A 19,091-nucleotide genomic window follows, 5' to 3' on the forward strand; every position below is an offset into this window, starting at 1 on the left:
AAGCCAGATAGCAGAAGGCCGGTCAATTTTGGGAAATTGATAATTTTACTGAAAGTGCTACCTAATATATGCAGCAGCACATATGAAACTGCGCTGTTCAGGGCAGCATTCGCGCTAGCATACTACGGGGCTTTCAGAATAGGGGAACTGGTAGCCAGGAATACAATGGCAGGAGACGGCCTGGCAAGGAAAGATATCAGTATGGGCGACAAAGGTATGTCAATAATGCTAAGGAAATCTAAGACAGACCAAACAGGGAGGGGGAGAGCGATAGATCTCAATTGCATCAGAGAGAAGGACCACTGTCCCAGATGCATCACCAGGGAATTTTTACAGCTGCGACCAGAAACTGATGGGCAGCTATTGATACATAGGGACAGCCGCGCGCTCAGCAGGTATCAGTTTCAAGCGGTATTGAAGCAGGCAGTGGCAAAGGCGGGATGGGATCCAGCCGAGTTTGGGACACACTCCTTCCGGATAGGGGCAGCAACCTCTGCGTGGGTGGGGGGCCTGGGGACGAAGGGGGTGAAACGAATTGGGGGATGGAAATCGCAATGTTTTAAGAGATACATAAGGGAGGAACTGATATGATATTTATCTCCCCCGTTTCCACAGCGGTCGGACCCTACAAATCGGCCTGGATAGTGGGGCACTCTTTTGTGACCCGGGCGGGCAGGTGGCTGGAAGAGGTGAATCAAGGATTACATTTCAGGAACACAATCACGTCATGGTGGGGCCTCCCGGGGATGCACTGGGCGGACATCCACGACAGGCTGTCGGACTTAATAGGTTACAGGGAAACCCCCCCCCCCCCCCCCCCCCCGAGTACCTGGTTATACATTTAGGGGGGAACGATCTGGTGAGCACGAACAGGGGCAAATTGCAAAGAGAGATCTGCGAGTCACTGCATAGCTTGGCTCGCAGCTGGTGGAAGACAGAGATTTTTATGTCAGAGATAATACCTAGAAGGATCTGGCATGGGGCACAAAAGAGACATGCGATCGAGACAGCGAGGAAAAAGTTAAACAAATCAGTAGAGAAGTACTGCAAGAGTACAGGTCTGCACTTCATAAGACATGGTTTACACCGGAGCAACCCGGACATGTTCCACCAAGATGGAGTGCACCTATCAAAGGTGGGGATGGGGGTCTTTTCCGACAACATTTTTAGGGCACTCCAAGCAAGAGGCTGTAGCTAGGGGGCTTTTGGGGGGGACCTGAGTGGGTGTAAAGGACACCCACTCAGGTGTGGCGGCATGTGCCCAGGAACGAAGGCTCAGGGATAACAAAGACTCAGAAGGAGCCTTGAGCGGCTTCGGAACTGGACACGATAGGCCCAAAAGCATATGTATATGTAATGTTTTTGTTATAATGGATTTTCTATAAGAAAAATAAAATGCCTACGGCCTACAAATTTTCCATACACACAAAGTTGTCTGTAACTTATTATTAGGTAGGGATCTGGTAAGAGCAGCAAGATGAACCCACACTAGTCAGCCTATGACCCAGGCCCCGGGCCGCATGAAATGCGGAACGATAGAGGGTCTCGGAGTTTAGGCGCGGGGTGGGGGGAAAACGGCGCAAAAGCGTAGGGAGGGGCGTCCGATTGGCGCCACAAGAAACAAAGGCCCAGGAAGGGCAGGAAGCAGCACCTGGGTAGGTGCGAAATATAACAGGAGGTCAGGGGGTAACCCAGCCGCCCCCAGGAAGGAACAAAAGGCCGGGGGTGTATAAGTAAGCCTGGAAAAGGAGAGGCGGCACAAACCAGGTAAGAGCTCACCTCTCTCGGGTAGGCTCTTGGTACCTGGAGAAGGGAAAGGAAACATTGCCATCCAACCCACCCTGCAAAAGAAACGGAAGAGGTGGGGGTGTGCAGGCAGGAGCCAGGACGCCGAGTACTCCTTCGGTATACGGTACAAGATGGTGCAAAAGTGGAAGAAAGAACGCCGAGTACTCTTTCGGTACACGGTCCAAGAAAAGGAGGAATAAGCAAGAGGAAAGAACGCCGAGTACTCTTTCGGTACACGGTTAAAGAAACGTTGTAGACGGCATGTGCCCAGGAACGAAGGCTCAGGGATAACAAAGACTCAGAAGGAGCCTTGAGCGGCTTCGGAACTGGACACGATGGGCCCAAAAGCATATGTATATGTAATGTTTTTGTTATAATGGATTTTCTGTAAGAAAAATAAAATGCCTACGGCCTACAAATTTTCCATACACACAAAGTTGTCTGTAACTTATTATTAGGTAGGGATCTGGTAAGAGCAGCAAGGTGAACCCACACTACTCAGCCTATGAGCACACAACTCTCAAAGATGAAACCCGCCAATTGAGGGGATGCCGGGTTGAGCGGGACGGGTGGGGGAAAGAAGGAGGGTTATCCAGCAGAACACAGTGAGCACTGCTGCAAACTGGGTTTGGGCACCGACTGGCACCCTTTCGCTGTTGGGGGCCGGGGAGCATAGTGGCACAAATCGGCTAATATAAGGAGGGGTCGGGGAGAGGTGAGCATGGGACTTCCTCTTTCCCTCAAAAGACTGCACCGCCATGCCCCCGCCACATGGGCCCTCGACGGTAGTCGACGCTCAGCTTTTACTTACAATGTTAATAAAATGTGGCCAGAGTGGCATCCTTACACAGGCCAAAAGCCCACGAGCAGAGACGCAAGGCTGAGTTCTCACTTTTAGGTTCAGTGGGCTCAGACCTTTGGGTGCAAGTGGGCGCCGCAGGCCCTGGAGCATTTGTGGACTTCTGGAATAGGGTCTTTGCAAGATACCTCAGCCTGAACCATAACAAGTCTGCATTTCTGGGGAGAACGAGCAACTACACCAACGGCCAAATGTCTCACCTGCTGTCTGGCACAGGCAGAGAGGCCTACAGCTGTACGAGTCACCATATAAGCCTGAGCTTCATGCAGAGGTGAGCCGGTCTGCACGATTTCTGAGGATCTGGGTTATTTGACCGTGGCAGAATTGTTTGTGGCGGAATTGGCCATAGTCAATTTTGCTGCAAATACAATTTTAATGCTGGCAAACTCACCAAATCTATGTCCCCCCCCACCCCCGCAATATATCTCCCCTAACCTCCCTACTTAACTTTTCCCCACCCGCTGCCTTTTCTGACCCTGTATCAGTTCCGTCCCTCGATCGCGGGTCTGATCTTACGTCGTAGGGTCCCATTTTCTTTTTTTTCTTTTCGTCCCCCGCCTCCAATCTTTAGGAACCAGGGGACACCCACTCAACCCACCAAGGCCAACAATATCAAACATGGGGAGAAAAGCACACCCTTGCAACCCAAACTCCACATGTTCGGTATTTTTTACCCAACTTGATCGAATAAAATCGATCGAATGGTACTGCCGAATTAGGTAAAATGTACCATTCGATCAATTAGATTCGATCAAGTTGGGTAATACTATTTCTGAGATAGCCTAAGGGCACTTGTTGGGTATTCAGGTACTCTCTCCTGGCAACCATACCACACACACACACCTCATACATATCCATACACACCTTCAACACAAGTCTACGCACCGACATCGCCACCCAAATGAATCCTGCGTCCAAACCAGGCACACTCCCACAGTAACCCACACCCCATCAGCAAAGTTGTGGGTAAACACAGAACAATAAAGCATGCACGCAATTACAGCAATGAGGCATGCCCACGAGCAAAGCATGAATACTCAAAGCCACAGGTCACGCAACAATGCAAAACATGCATGCATGCATGCAATCAGCAAATGAGTACAGAACTAGTACAGAGAACAATTTCAGGCAAACTGACATACTAACAAGAAACTATGGTCCCCATACAATTGGCACACACCTGGCACACCCCGACAGTCAACGATGCACATGGATTAACAGACACACTAATGAGTAATGCAGACACTCAGCAATGAAGCAGCTGCAAACACATCCATGAAACATACTGCAATGGGACACGCATGCACTCAGCAATGAGGCAAGCATGGAAAAACAGCGTAATAAAAACAATGTAATGCCAAAAAAAAATAATAATTACAGGGCGACAGAAAAACTGCTTAAATTTGCCTGCATGCCTTCCTTCACTGTTAGAATCTGTGCATTGTGCAAGTAGGCCATGGCCGTGAGCCTCCATGCACTGATCTGCAAACTTAGGCGTGTGCAGCATGGCTGCAGTGCACAGCGTGTCTCAGCCTCTACGTGGCGTGCATGCGAGACCCTCTCCTCCTCTCTGCAGTCTATTATCTTTGCAAACTCTGCATTCAGTGGGAGCTGCACTCTATTCTCCTGTGAGAGCCTCGCGATAATTATCTTAATTGACTTTAATATTTCCCTGTCGGAGTATTATTTCTTTTTATAATTAGGCACCATTTGTGCACCCATGTCCCCAAACATCTCGCTCTGCTCTCGCTGAAGCCTTAATGGATCTGACAATGACATCCCAAAATACCTTCCTGGCACAACACACATCACACTCCCGCCCCTTCCTTGATCTCGACTTCTTTCATGAAATAGAAGCTACTCCAGTCTCCTAGGGAGAGATGCGTCCTCTCCTGCCACAGTGGCACCCAACAGGCAGGATGTACTGCTTCCACCCCCCCAACCACTCCCCTTATGGTACCAAGGAAGGCAACATACTGTGTACACACATGTGTACATTCGCGCCTTGAAACACTTGTGTATAGGCGCGTTACAAATGCCATATCATATCATACACACCACTAATTTGACATCATGCACACAATTACACTTCCCAGATCTGCCCCTTGGTGAGGCAGAGAGACTATGCTGCTACACCGGCACTGCAGTGGACGTCTGCATTTTGCTTGAGTGGGGCCAGAGCACAGCACTTGCATTGATCGTGCAAGAGGCTTTCCAGACTAGGCATGGCTGGAGTCCATATTGAGGAAAGGCTTGCAGAGTACACACTTAGTGTTAACTGTTCCATTCAGCAGCACCACCCTCCTTCCAGTGGCTGGGCACTCCATCAACTGAGTAACACCTAAATATTATTAGCACCCTGTGGGTGGGAGCCAGCCAGCCAGTCAGGAGGCTAGAATCACGGGCTTATACTCCCGATCTAGCCCGTGTTCCAAGCCGCCTGATTGCCGGCTCCCAGACCACCATCTTTCCTTTCCACCGACGCCACAGTTGTTTTGCCCCCCACCCCCTACTTACCTGTTTTCTGTCGCAGCTCATGCAGCTTCTCCCCTTGCTCCATTTGGCCACCATGGAAAGGGAAGAGGTTCTCCGTACGGAGCCCCGCCTTCTTCAACTATGGCGGCCATCATTGCATATTATTTTTATTCAATGAACGGGACACTGCACGCGTCCCGTTATTTGAATGAAAATACTTTTTTTTTAACACCTGGGGGTAACGCTTTGGTAACCAGGGGGGCTAATGGCATTATTAACCCATTCCATGAGCTATACCGGGGGTAATGTCCCGGTGCCCTCGTAAAATGACCTCACTACGTTCAGGCCTTTAACTCGGGATGCCGGACCGTTACCCCCAGTATAGCCTGTGCAATGGGTTAATGAAGCGATAATAGGTTTGTGAAAGTACCTAAACAGAGATACATATATTTGTTTGTTTGTTTTATTTATTTGTAGAGCGCTCCGGACCCGTGGGTAGAAGGGCGCTTAGGAAGGTGGTTACAGGCATAACATATACATTACATTTACAAAGTACAATAATTACAAAGCAAGGGTTTACATACAACAATTTACATATAATACAAGTATGGTTGCGGCTGCTAGCTTATTAGAGGTGGGGGTAAATGCTACTCATTGTTCAGTAACCAGCCAATAACAAGTTTCCTAAAGATCGGGAAGGATTCCGTGGTTTTAATTATGAGTGGTAGGGTGTTCCAAAGTTGGGAGGCTAGCACAGTGAAGCTAGTGCCTCCTGCTCTTTTTAAGGCAAATCTGGGCACTAACAGGCATTAGGAGTTGGAAGATCTAGTGGTTCTAGATGTAAGTTTTAAGGTGAATTTGTTGGAGAGGTACGGTGGGGCTAAATTGTTTAAGGCCTTGTACGTGAGGCAGATAGTTTTGAGGTCAATTTTTTGCTGTATGGAGAGCCATTTGCACGCTTTCCTGGTTGTGGAGATGTGCTCACGCCTTGGGATGTTGAGTGCTGCGCGTAGAGCATTGTTCTGGAGAACCTGGAGTTTGTTAGTTACGGTTTGGTTGGCTCCAAGGTACAAGCTGTTGCAATAGTCTAGTTTGGATTGAATGAGTGCTCTGGCCAGAGTGAGGCAATTGTCGGGGGATAGAAAGGGTCTGCTAGCCCTGATTAGTTTACCCGTATAGGCAGTGGCCGAGGCGGTTGAGTTGATTTGTTTGACGAGGTTGGTGTTGGCATCAAGGTGGAAGCCTAAGGTTTTCACACTTTTAGCAATAGGGATGGTGTTACCGTCTATGATAATGTTCTTGTAGCTGGGACTGAGTTTGGACAGGTTATTGGGAGAGCCGACCAGAAGAAGCTCCGTCTTCTCATCATTCAGGCAAAGGCCGTGGGTGGCCATCCATGCCTGAATGATGGAGAAGATTTCGTTGATCCGGATGACGTCCGCATTGTAGTTGCCTGAGATGGTGAGGAGAATCTGGGTGTCATCTGCGTAGTTGGTGTAGGTGACACCCAGATGGTCCAATATGTCAAATAGAGGCTTTGTAAATATATTATACAAGGTGGGGGAGACACAGGAGCCTTGTGGGACTCCGCAGGTGATGGGGATCGGGTCAGCAGCAGCTGTGGTGGAGAAAACTCGCATGGTTCTATTTGCTAGGAAGGATTGTATCCATGCAGAGGCAGAGGAGGAGAAGTGGGCTGCGATAGATAGGTGGTTGCATAGTATTTCGTGGTCGACTAAGTCGAAGGCCGCTGAGAGATCTAAGAGAAGTAGGATTGCTGCATTGCCTTTGTCTTTGATTTCATCAATCTGACTTTTGAGGTCAACCAGAGCGGTTTCAGTTCCATGTTGAGGTCTGAAGCCAGATTGACGCATACCTAGCAGTTGGTTAGATTCCAGGTACTCCTGAATCTGGATATAGGCGACTCTGTCCAAGATTTTTAACAGAAAAGGGACAGTGGTGATTGGTCTATAATTAGTTGGTATGGCTGGGTCTAGGGATTGTTTTTTTAGGAGAGGGAGTACCCAGGATTGTTTTAGGTTGTTGGGGACAGAATTGTTTTCGAATGAGAGGTTGATTAGCTTGGTGATAAAAGGGGAGAGGTCTCTGGCAGCGTCTTTTATTATTTGGGCAGGGCAGCTGTCCCCTTTGCAATTAGAGGGTTTTAGGGAAGTAATGATTTTTTGGACTTCCAGGATAGTCACTTTCTTAAAGGAGAAGTCTATGTTGGCTTTGTTGGGTGTAGGTGGGCTTAAACTGGGGTTGGTGGTTTTGTTGCTGAGGAGTTGTTGACGTTTGTTCTCAATTTTGGTCTGGAGCCCTGTGATTTTATTGTTGAGGGCATTCTGGATGCTGGTGCACCAGGGTTTATCTTTTGAGCAGTTGTCTGGAGGGGGATTGGGGTTTTCTAGCTCCTTTAGAATTTTAAATAATTCTTTGGTGGAGGAGCCTGCCTGGTCAATCCTGACGTTATAGGCATCTTTTTTGGTACGAATTATCTCGCTTTTGTATAGCGTGGAGATGTTTTTGAGATTGGATTTGTTTTCAGGTGATGGGTTGGTTTTCCATAGTAGTTCTAGTTTAGCTTTCTTCTTCCTGAGTAGTTTGAGTTCGGGAGTGTACCACGAGTTCAGGTGGTTAATTGGTTTGCTTTTGCGTAGTTTCAAAGGGGCAATGGTATCAATGGCGGTAGCCATGGAATTGTTGAAGGTGTCAACTAGTAGGTTAAGGTCAGCCTTGTCCGGTAGAGCGTTAAGGGTGGGTAGGACCAGAGGTAGTAAGGCTTCGGGGGTAATTTTACGCTTATTTCTGGTTGGGCAGGCTGGAGCCAGGGAGCGTTTCTTAGGCGTGGCCCGGTTGGTGTGAATTTCAAGTGGGATAAGGTAGTGATCTGTCCATGTAAGAGGTTGGGGGGCCTTGCAGGTGGTGTTGCAATTAAGAGTTGCTACCCAGTCGAGAATTCTGCCTTTCTGGTGGGTCGGAGAGATACTAAGTTGGGCGAAACCGTGCTCAGTCAGGGCGTTTGCTAAGGATGCGGCTGTTGCGTCCTTGGGGTCGTCATATCCCAGATTGAAGTCGCCGAGGATGATAGTTTGTGCTAATGGCTTGGAATTTTCAGTGATGAGCGCTGTAATGTCTTCTTCAAAAGTTCCTGGAGAGCCTGGGGGTCTGTATATAAGGTGTAGTGTGATCGTACTTGTGGGGGAAGTTTGTACCTTGATTGTGAGTAACTCGCAGGATTTAAGTGAAATGGTGGATACCAATCTACAGCCTAGCGGCGATTTTGAGATGAACGCTACGCCTCCTCCTTTACCATTGGGTCTGTCGGCTCTGAGGATGGAGTAGTTGGCAGGAATGGCTAACGATAAGTGTGGTCCTGAGGCCTATATATGAGAACACTAAGAGGTAACAGCAGAGTGCACATTTTGTGGAGGAAAACACAGTCCTTGCTTCTATGCAAACCCAGGCAAAGTTTCAAAGCACATATTGCTGTTTAAATTGTGTTGCTTCATTCTGTCCTTTTTTCGCAGCAACATATATCCCAGGGAGGCGCCTTTGGCAAATGGGGCCTTTCAGGAACTACTGCATGTACTAATCGCACATGCCCGATTACGGGCACGAAGTGGCAGCGGCAGGATGGTAAAGGTAAGGTTGGGGGACAGGGTTGAGGTCGGGGTGGGGGAAAGGTTGCATTTGTATGCTGAGGAGGGTTACAGGTCTGGGGAAAGATGGAGGAGTCTTGGGAGGGAATGGATTGGGGCCTAGCAGGACACTGGTGTTGTGGGGGTGTCCCGCCTCCATTAGAGGAGGGAGCAGATTAGTGGGGCGGGGCCACAATGTCTTCCGGTAGCATCAAACCTAGGCCCAGGAAACCCGGCTTTGGCAAGACTGGCCTGTGGGAGTACACAACAGATTCATCATGCTTCATCAATGGTAGATGTCCTACGCTCGTCTTGACTAGCAGAATCATGCCCCTGGTCACTCTTTCAAGTTCTGTATCATTCGTTTGGTTGCCAGCTTTGAATTCGCTGCATGATCTTATCTGGTCACTATTTTGCTTGTTCTACATGATCAAGCGTGTCCCAAGACTTTCTTGAACTGTAACTTTCTTATTCACTAAAGAGATCTGTGCAGTGATGGTCTGTGACTCCACGGCCACTTGATAGTGCTGGGATGCCAAGGATGTGGGGAATTATATGGAGTCAAAGGTTCAAGATGCAGGGCACTCTGCATCCACCGATTAGGGGAAGCGTGTGTAATCAACGGTTCAAAATCCATAGTTCAAGGGATGTCGCCAAGTTTAAGACCACATGCAATCAAAGGTTCAAGATACAGTTTGGGGATTTTACCAATTTAGGGAATCATATGATGTTAAAGGTTTAAGAAGTAAAGTATTAACATGGCACCCATTTTGGGTATGAAAGGGTAGCAATGGTTAAAGATGCAGCATATTCTAGGATGCTACCAATTTGGGTATCAAGTTGAACCAATGGCACAAAACACAGTTGGCGAACGGCAACACGTTGGCTATCACATGGACTCAACTGAGCAACAGGCGTAGTTCAGTGGTCATTTGTTGATCGTTAATGCAAATAGGTTCCACTCAATTGGTAGATTATTTAGGGGATGGCAACCAGCCTGAAGATTTGGACTCCAGAAGAGAACTGATGTTAGCTGCCCCCTCTCTTTCCTACCCTGTAGGGTCCGATAGCGCGTAGCATCTATTGACCACTGTCATCTCGTTGGAACCTGGTCAATCTTGGTCTACACAACCCTATTTGTAGGACATGGTGCTAACGATTCCATGTCCATTTTCATCTGGACAATGTTTTTGGTTCCTAATCTTTTTTCAACTGTCTGAAATGTTTGACTCTTCTCTTTGTTCATCTCATAACCAGGTTTCCATCTCTTTCTCATTCCACTTAATCATACCGTTGGCTCGAGGACATTTCTGTCTCGTTATTCTTAAAAGTCCTACTGCATGCTAGGAGGGTCTGCGTGCCATACTGGGTAGAGCTATTTTTAAACCCAAACCCCTACTCTACACTGTGCATCCGTTGAGCATCTTTAAACATGCAGATTAAAAGGCACACACCAGGTGTGTGCTCGATCTCATCTTACTGCCAAAACCACAATTGTGAAAAAACATGCCCTGCACCAGCATATTTACGCTGGCCATCCAAATACTCAGTTGGTCCATTTACTTGGAAGCGGGATGCCATTGAGGTCCACGTTCTTGCACACCAGTGCATCTGTCTGATCCAATGGGCCGCTCTCAGTCGTTGGTGGCGCCCAGGACCTCACTTGGAAATCGCAATAATGCGCAAACACCTACGTAGAGCATGACTCCCCCCTCGCTTAACCACTCACCTTCAAGGGCGCGCTGACCGCTGGGGCAGGAAGTCAGACCCACATGGCCACAAATTGTATTGCACTACGTGGCATACGGTGGTGCCTAGGGCACTAAAACGCCCAAGTGATGGCTGGCTTTTTCAAGGACTATGCTTCGAAAGTTGCAGCCATAGCTTGAAATCTGCAGGCATAGTTATTGAGAAAAACGGCACAAGGGCCGAATTAAGGCCTCTGCTCAATAAGTGCAACACTCAAAAGACATGGAAAACATTGCCCGACTGTCTCCTACATTATGTTATGTGAATAGGCTTTTATACGGAGCCAAATGACCACTCTAGTAGTATCAGAGCGCCTAGGCTTGTACTGTGCCCCCACCAGGAGAGACCGTAGTCTGCTGGAAGGAAGACGAGGAACAAGGCAAAATAAGAGGATGGAAAAGCGGGAAGAAGAAAATCCAAATATGAAGAACAAACTCACAAATCCTTTCCCTGTTTAAGTCACTGCCGTGGTTTGCAAGGCAATACTAGGGAGGCAGAGGTCAAAACATACGCAATGGTAATGAGACATGAAATATGGTTCGCTCCCATTCATCACTTCAAGAGAAAGGGCTGGTGAGCTCACTGGAATTAAGGAGTGTACTGCCAGGAGTCCCATGGCAGAATAGCATGCACACACTATCCATAAACACTTCTTGCAAATCCACACCCTAATTTCTACATATAACAATCTGGCACATCACAGCCCGCAACAAGTACCAGCCACTGAAATGCCAAGTAGTGCAAGGAATGAAAAAAGGACTATTTTCATGAATATAATGTGAGTACCGGCTGAGGGTGTGGCAGCCAGCCAGGCTGCTCGGGAAACATCAGTCATTTTCACAGGTAAGGTGCCCCTTCTGGATAGTCAGAGGGTCAGACCCCCTGTCATTAGCTCTGCCTCTCCTTTCTCCACACCCCTCCCCAAATATATTATTTAAAAACAAATTAAAGAAATCCCAACAAAAGTGAAAGGGAGTACTTCCTAGTGCCCCTTTTTGCTCTTTCGATAACAGCCATATTATTTTTTAGTTTTAAAAAAAAACCTTTTCGTGGAAAAAAGATATTGTGCACCCTTTCAAAAGGACTCCTTTTCCCAAGAAACTGAAGAACGCTTCCGGTCAAGACGATCAGGTGTTGAAAGCCTTAATGACGTTCGTGTCACAAGGCCATACCGGCTAGTAATGGCACGGCTGACCAGTGCTTTGTTCGAGCCCTTACCTCAGACTGCAAGGCGTTGGTAGTTTTTGCCTTAACATATGATATATATGCTCTGCTATCAACAAACGCCAGTATTGAAATAACACACACACACTGCATCCTACTCACAGGAAACATCTGTATTATACCAACCCACAGTAAAATGTCTCCATATCCATCGCCTAAAACCACCAGAAACTAACATTTTAAGGACAACGAATACAAATATATTGGGAAAACCGATATCACAGCAAGAATTACCTTACAATGAAAGTTATGCATAAATATATGCGAAAGATCCACCTGTTATCAAGGTGCTTGACTAGCCAAACTTTGCCCTCACCAACATCTCATATGCCGGGGGAAGGGAGGTACTGACATGATATGCAGAATTGAAAGATCTACATACAACGAATGTGATACCCCAAGTACGCAACTACCCTTAGTACGCAACTATCACTCATCTACTCCTGATTACGCTATCTCATAACACACGTTCCCCCATTCAAAGAAAAAACATAACTAGCCCAATAGCCATCCACTGCACTACATTGCTGTGGGCAAGCGAGTTGTGGGCGGCAATTAGCATGCATGACCCCCAGACACCGCCAGGCCTCTCGGCCCACCCGCCTGTCTGAGCCATGAGGCCCACACGGCAATCTGTTTTTTGGCCACAGTCGTTACACTGTGCTACAGGCCCACCTACTCAACTATACTACTGCACCTGAGCTAATGTTTGATTACTTGTACCCACCTAATAAATACAACATAACTACTATAAGCAGCCACAGTGAACTACAATTCATGGCCCACTACTGCCAGAGGAGACTTTCCCGCTCATTCAAATAGTAAATCCTGCAACCTATTTCAATAAGAGGCATTTGTATTTGGCAAAATTGCCTAACACGGGCCTAAAAACACACCTCTCATTGTGAAACCCAACCAAGTACTAAACATTAAAAGTATCCATCGCTTGAGTGCCAAGAAGCTCACTCATAGCAATATTTACCAACCAGTTAAATTGCACGCAACCCTCAGCCATTAAAAAAAGGTGCATTCATGTGCTAGGACAGCCATAGTGTATGTCAACCTATACAATTACACAGTTATCCCTCTAGCCATATCACCGCAGAAAACCATCTGCTATTGTGTCTACTATATGCCCACAAGCTAACGAAGTCTGATAAGTGGCGCCCACCCCGGTACAATCTGAAATATTGTCCACACTTCAAAATATACACTGCCTCTCTAAATTGCCATATGCACTCACGGGCTGAACTATGGGATCAGTTGAATGATATACCTACTGTAATAATTGCTAGCTGAACTCCAATGCATACCCACCCGAAATATGGTAACAGGTAGCCATTTATGATATGACAAATTGTAAGGTCCATAAACCAACAGTACAACACGAATAAAATGCACACAAACATATGAGAGACAAATATAAAAAAAGACAAAATCTACACCTACTAATTAAATGGTGTATAATCGCTCATTGAATTTATATTCGCTACTAAAATACACAAAGCTATCAATGTTGAAATGTACCGAGAAATATAAAATATACTCACTATTGAAAAATCAAGCACCCAAGGGAACGTAACACAGCATATTTTAATGATCAATGGAATATACATAGACACAGTACACATCATGTAATATGTACACCCACTTCAACACAATGGTGCGCTGCCAATATTGGTGAAAGTGTTGGCGATGAAATATTAAACAGGGAATATGTATGCTAGGTGATCCCGCTTATGGTTATATAATGAATGTAGGCAGATGGCTATGAACGTTCAGTTGTGGCGGCCCGAGTCTTTATGCATGGATGGTACGTCATTGCCAATTGTTGCAAGGGGCTGATCCAACATTGGTGGTATTTATGGTAAGAACAGTGAAAGTTTTGTTAAGTACATATAAAGGTTGGTAGGGCACAGGTACCTGTAGGAGTGGGTCTGTTATCAGCATTGTTAGCCAGGATCTTTGAGGCTGTGCCATTGGCGATCGAGGAAAACTGCTATGAGCTGTGGGTTATAGCTAGCAGTAGTAGTGGTAAGTGTAGTTCTAGAATTTGGAGCGAAACTTCGAATGGGACAGGACTGGAACTTGTGGCTGTGGTTATAATTGAAGAGGGTGATAAGAGTGGTGGCAGCAGAGATTTGGCTCCAGTGGTGGTACTGCCTGGGACTGGTAATGGTGTTTTTTCATTGGGCACTTTTCATATCCATGGTTGACATTGGAGGTTTTAATGTCTCGGCCAACAGCGGCTAAGATAGCTCCCTGGCTAGCAGTGGTGAGGCCACTGGTGATGGCAGTAAAGTCAGTGGATGTTGTAGTTTGTAATAGGTGAAAGTGGCATGCAAAAGCTTGAACTGATCCTGATGGTGTCAATAAGAATAGTGGTGTCTGCGACAGTGTTGGGCCCAGAAAGGCTGGCACTGCAGTCACTGAGGTCTGCGTAGGCCCTTGTTGCAGCCATTAGTGTTGGAAAAGAATGCTAGGAATGGGGACAACGGTGGCCTCGGCTGCATCGCCTTTGTCAGGTGTCTCTATTGGATGAAATATGATCAAGTTCAACTCTGATACCATTGTACTGGCAGAAATAGGTTAACACATTTTTGGGGAGTAGTGGGTGGTAACGGAACAGGCACACATGGGTTCAGTATGGTGCCAACAGTATTGGCCATGGTGGCAATGAGGAGTACGATTACCTGCTACTGTGTTGGTGCATGTGGTGTTGGTAGCACTGCCAGTGATAGTGGGGAGTGTGTGCGTGGTGCGATCTGTTCAAGTGCTGTTGAGGCCCAATGTGTGTATGGCCAATACTGCTTTCAATGCGTTGTGCATGAAGGTATGTGGGCTGATTATTGCAGCAATGGGAGGAGTTGTCACACTTGGCCGTGCTGGCAGGGGTGATATGGACCGATTAAAACACTGGCAGGTTACAGCACTGGGGTGGGTGCCGATGACGTGCCTAGTATGGTGGTTGCAACAATAAAGAGTGTACTGAATGTCTAACTGGTAGACGCTGCAACCAGAAAGGTGTTTGTTAAACAAAAGAGATGTTGTGGCAATGGTGAAGTGTAGCAATGTTAGTAGGAGGTAGGTGTGGAGGGGGGCGGGGGGATGTGATCAGAAATAAGTGCTACTCTTGCATGAACAATAAGGATCAGGCCCTTTGTGGCCTGTAGTTTGGTACAGGTGGTGGTGCTGGTGGCACAAGCATGGGGTTAAGTCATCCCATTGGATGGGGTCGGTCTGAAAGAAGTTATACCCCCAGGAGGTGGTGTTGGCAGTGACAATGGTGGGTCTCACTGGTTGGAGTGGACGTAGCACTGGAATATAATGGGGTGGCGGAGGTCAATGTTGAAGTTGTGACCGTCGCTTTGGCTAGGGGACGGAAATGGCGGCATATGTTTGCAGTGGTATGTGCAGCGAGGGTGAGTCTGACACATGCAGGGTTTGATTGTGGTGTGAGTGTGAGTGCAGGCCTGAGTCGTGGGGAGAATGGCAGTGACTTTGGTGGCAATGATTTTGGCGGGTGGTATTTTAGGTGGTAGCAGTGATGGTCAGACACTGCTACTGATGCCAGAAGCAGTAGTGGCGAAATTAACCTATTACCGGTGGTGACAGTTTTACCCGTGACAACGACGCTGCTACTGGCAGAAGTGGTGACATTGGCAGTAATGCTGGGTTAGAGATGCTGGTGGTGAGGACAGTAGTACCATTGGAATGGCCACACTAGGGATGCTGGAGACAGTGATGCTGGCAACACTGTGAATGCCGGTGGCAGTGATGATGGAACACTGTGCATGCCGGTGGCAGTGATGATGGGAACAGCCGTGCTGATTGATGGGTAGGTTGGCATAGAATGCCAGTGAACCTGGCACGGGGCTGGGGGTGTTGAAAGATGGGTACTCACGTGGCCTGCTGAGGGAAGCTGAAGCCCTCGGCCCCCAGCGCAGAGAGGGAAAGCAGCAGGACTAGGGACGTCAGTGGACAAGCGGATGAGGCTATGCGGCTCCTAGACCCCCGCAACGCCATCTTTCCACTGGCGGGACGGACGAGCAGGAGAAGTGCGCGGCTGTAGTGACGGGGGTCTCTGTCTCTGCCGGGGTGTATCGGGAGCCCGTGTCGGAGAGTCCTGCCTGGGATGTAACGAGCGCTCCTGGCTCCGCTGCTCCAGCCGCACTGAGCAAGCTCAGCCGAGAATTCTGCTCTCATAGCCCCTAGGCTCCGCCCCCTCGGCGCTCCGCCCCCTGTCGCTTGTCTTCGGTGCACGCTCTGACTGTAGTCCGCACGCAGACTCGTGTGTCCTCAGAAGCCGTGGGCACGCGCCGCGCTCGAGCACGCAGTGTCGCCACACTTAGACCTTCCTTTGGTGATGGGGGAGTGAGCGCGCCCGTGGCCCGGAGCTTCTCCTTATCGCCTCATTCTACTGGACCCAGGATAATCCCTCAGGCTGGGAAACCGGGTGGGAAACACAGCCCCTGAGCAGACCCCACAGCAGCAAGTAGTGGCAATGAGTTCCAAAATTATGGCGAGGAAAAAGACGAATTGGGGCACACACACAGCTGTGCAAAGTGCAACATGTGTGCCTTATTAAAATAGTAATAGGCTGCCAATTTAGCAAATTCCGCTCCTTGACCTTTTCTTCCTACTGACTAAAATGAAGATCCTACACAGCGATTGGTTGCCTTTATGTACATTATGAGGGGTCGTCGTCGTAGACACCTGGTACTAAGGCCTTTCGATATTACACATGTACATGATCTGCCCTTCAGAGTCATTCCCATCCTTGTATTGTTACATTGCTTCAGCAAATGAAAAAAATAAGCTTGCCTACCTGTTCCAATTCTGTATCCGCTCACTTGTGACCTTGTGACAAGCGAGGCTTGCTCTTTCAGCACCATGGACAGGGTGCATGGATGGCCTTAGAGGCAGCGATGCCCGTTTCAATCCCTTTCATCTCTCCAGCAATTGAATGCTCTTTGTAAAATAATTTAGCAGATCCGGGATAACAACGTTTTATTAAAGAAATAAACATTCTGTAGGGTATTTAGCTTCCTTCATTCTTAGAATACAATTGGCAAATGCAACATGTATGCAGAACAGGGACGGCGTTTCTGTATACTTTCATTATCTCCGTCTTTGTGCACTAGATGTACGTTTTGAATGGGACAATAATGCTTCGAAACCACTGCATCACACAATACATGCACGAGGTTGTCTAGATCAACGACGGACCCCTTTTATAGCAGCCTGTGAGAGAAGATATACTTATCGATTCTACCAGGGGTTCGCATTGGTATTAGAGGTCAGCAATATTCCCAATTGGCATCAAGCAGAAAGGACATGACTATGATATTTGATATAGATGGCATGGGTTTGGGTATGACCACCAAGGTTACCTGGAATTGAATGCATGTGTCCACTGCCATCTTGTGAATTTTCTGGATTCAAAATTGGAAGCTGAGCTGTGGGGTCAAACTCCTTTGCCAGCATGCCCAACCGTACGGTACAAATTACGCAAAAGGATTGGCGCTTCTATAAGTAATTCAGGCCATAGACAATGGCTAACGACGTTCTTCGGCAGGTAGGGGTAGGTGTGGCATGAGAGTGTCAAGGCTTAATGCGCCAGCTCCCATCATTCCAAAATATAACTATTTGCAGAGATAATCCACTTCTTCATATGGCACAGCTGATTCACTGTTTGGTATCTCATCTGTGTTCACGGCTTAAACCCTGCAGTAGGAAAGGGGAGCAGAGGCAATGTTTGGGGTCACCAGAGGCACTGGCTGCTACCTCTGGTGTCCCTCTTGTGACTCCTGTGGAGTTTAATGATCGCCCCAGCACACGAGAGGAAAGACCAAGTTAGGCGTTAGTGTGAAATACCTTGGTTGTAATGGCAAGGCACACTAAAAAAAATGACAGGCCTAAAACTTTAACACAGCGAAAGGGCCTGGTGAGTGAAAAAAATGTGTCTTGCTGAAAATGACACAATGAACAGTGTATCTTGAAAAGATGTGTCTTGCTTAAGATGACACGAGGAACAGTGTATTAAGAAAAGTGAGTGTCTTTCAGCAGTTAAAACAGAGCATGCTGAAAAGTATAATCAGATTGCAAATTGAAAAAGCACACTGCAGGCTGAGAGATAAACGCAGCATTTTCATTGAAACTTCTACACATCAACAATCTGTACACTGTGAAAAATAGAAAAAGAGGGCCTTGCATGCGAAATTCAAAACTATGTTAGAATCTTTCATTTCAGTTGACTAAAGCCCACTTTTCAGCACAAAAACAGACTTCATGTAAATAAAAATGCACTTGTGAGGGACCAAACTGAACAGCAGCCCTTCAATTTCAGTTTGCCACATTAATAAAAATGCTGCAGGAAAGAAGAAATAAACTGAGCAATGACAGAAAAGACACACACTGCTTAAATAAAACAGAAAAAAGGCACTGGGAAAAGAATGCCACAGATGAAAATGGCTATACTGTTTCAGATGCAGCTGTCGGAATAGAAAAATATATCGTGCCTCCTATTGTGGAATACATATTTAATATTGGCCTACGCCAAGCTGCTCGAAAGTCGCTTGCGAGAGAAATCTGTGTTGCAAGGTCCTGACCTTTAATCCATGTAGGCCGCCATTTTAGGTCGAACCGCCATTTTAGGATTTGTATGGAAAAGTCACCCTGTGAGCTAAAATGGTGGACGATGTCATTGCAAAATACAACATGGCCGTCTTGACCTCTGTACATCGCTAATGTATAATCTGCCTGCAGGCTACTTGTTGAGGTCATGAACTGAGACCTCATCCTACGTTGAACTATGTGTAAAAGGACTACCCGCGCAATGAAACCAATCCACGAGTATATATTATGATAATGTATTTACATTTTGAACGAAGAACATCTGTTTTACTACATTGTATTTATGTTTAAGAAGACCTGCAATGCGAAACTTTAGAATACACAGTTAATGCATACATTTATTGTTACATGTAATAAAAACAAACCAGTTAGATGCAGTTATTTGGGATTCGGCAACGAACCCTAGAATTGGTGATGTATAAAGTGGAATATTAACCTGAAGTGGGGCTGGACATAGTGCCCACAAAATGTATAAAAAGCGAATGCATTCTAATGTACAGTCTCTCACTGAACACACTGAACCACGTTGGAGTTTGTTGTGTTGTACTGAGGGCCGATAGCTATTTGACTTTGCACTGTTTTTGTATTTGAATTCAGTAGAGAATAAAGTACTTTGTATGTTCCTTTGTAACCCGTGTTCGGTGTATTTCCTTTTGGGGTACTCAGCCTCGATATTTTGTTTCTGTTTTCACAGTTGGTGCCCGAATAGGGACCCTCAA

General features: G+C 47.0%; 1 protein-coding gene across 2 annotated transcripts in view; it reads right to left on the minus strand.

Moving 5' to 3' along the window:
* Positions 1-15,949, minus strand: part of CACNA2D2 (calcium voltage-gated channel auxiliary subunit alpha2delta 2) — a 2,156,122-nt gene extending 2,140,173 nt beyond the window's left edge. For both annotated transcript variants that reach the window (XM_069644058.1, XM_069644057.1), the window contains exon 1: positions 15,641-15,949. In XM_069644058.1, the coding sequence (XP_069500159.1) occupies positions 15,641-15,942 (302 nt within the window). In that variant the 5' untranslated portion in view covers positions 15,943-15,949. The remainder of the gene's footprint in view (positions 1-15,640) is intronic.
* Positions 15,950-19,091: the final 3,142 nt, after the last annotated feature.

This window comes from Ambystoma mexicanum, chromosome 2p (assembly GCF_040938575.1).
Source record: "Ambystoma mexicanum isolate Mex_15411 chromosome 2p, UKY_AmexF1_1, whole genome shotgun sequence".
NCBI classification, from domain to species: Eukaryota; Metazoa; Chordata; class Amphibia; order Caudata; family Ambystomatidae; genus Ambystoma; species Ambystoma mexicanum.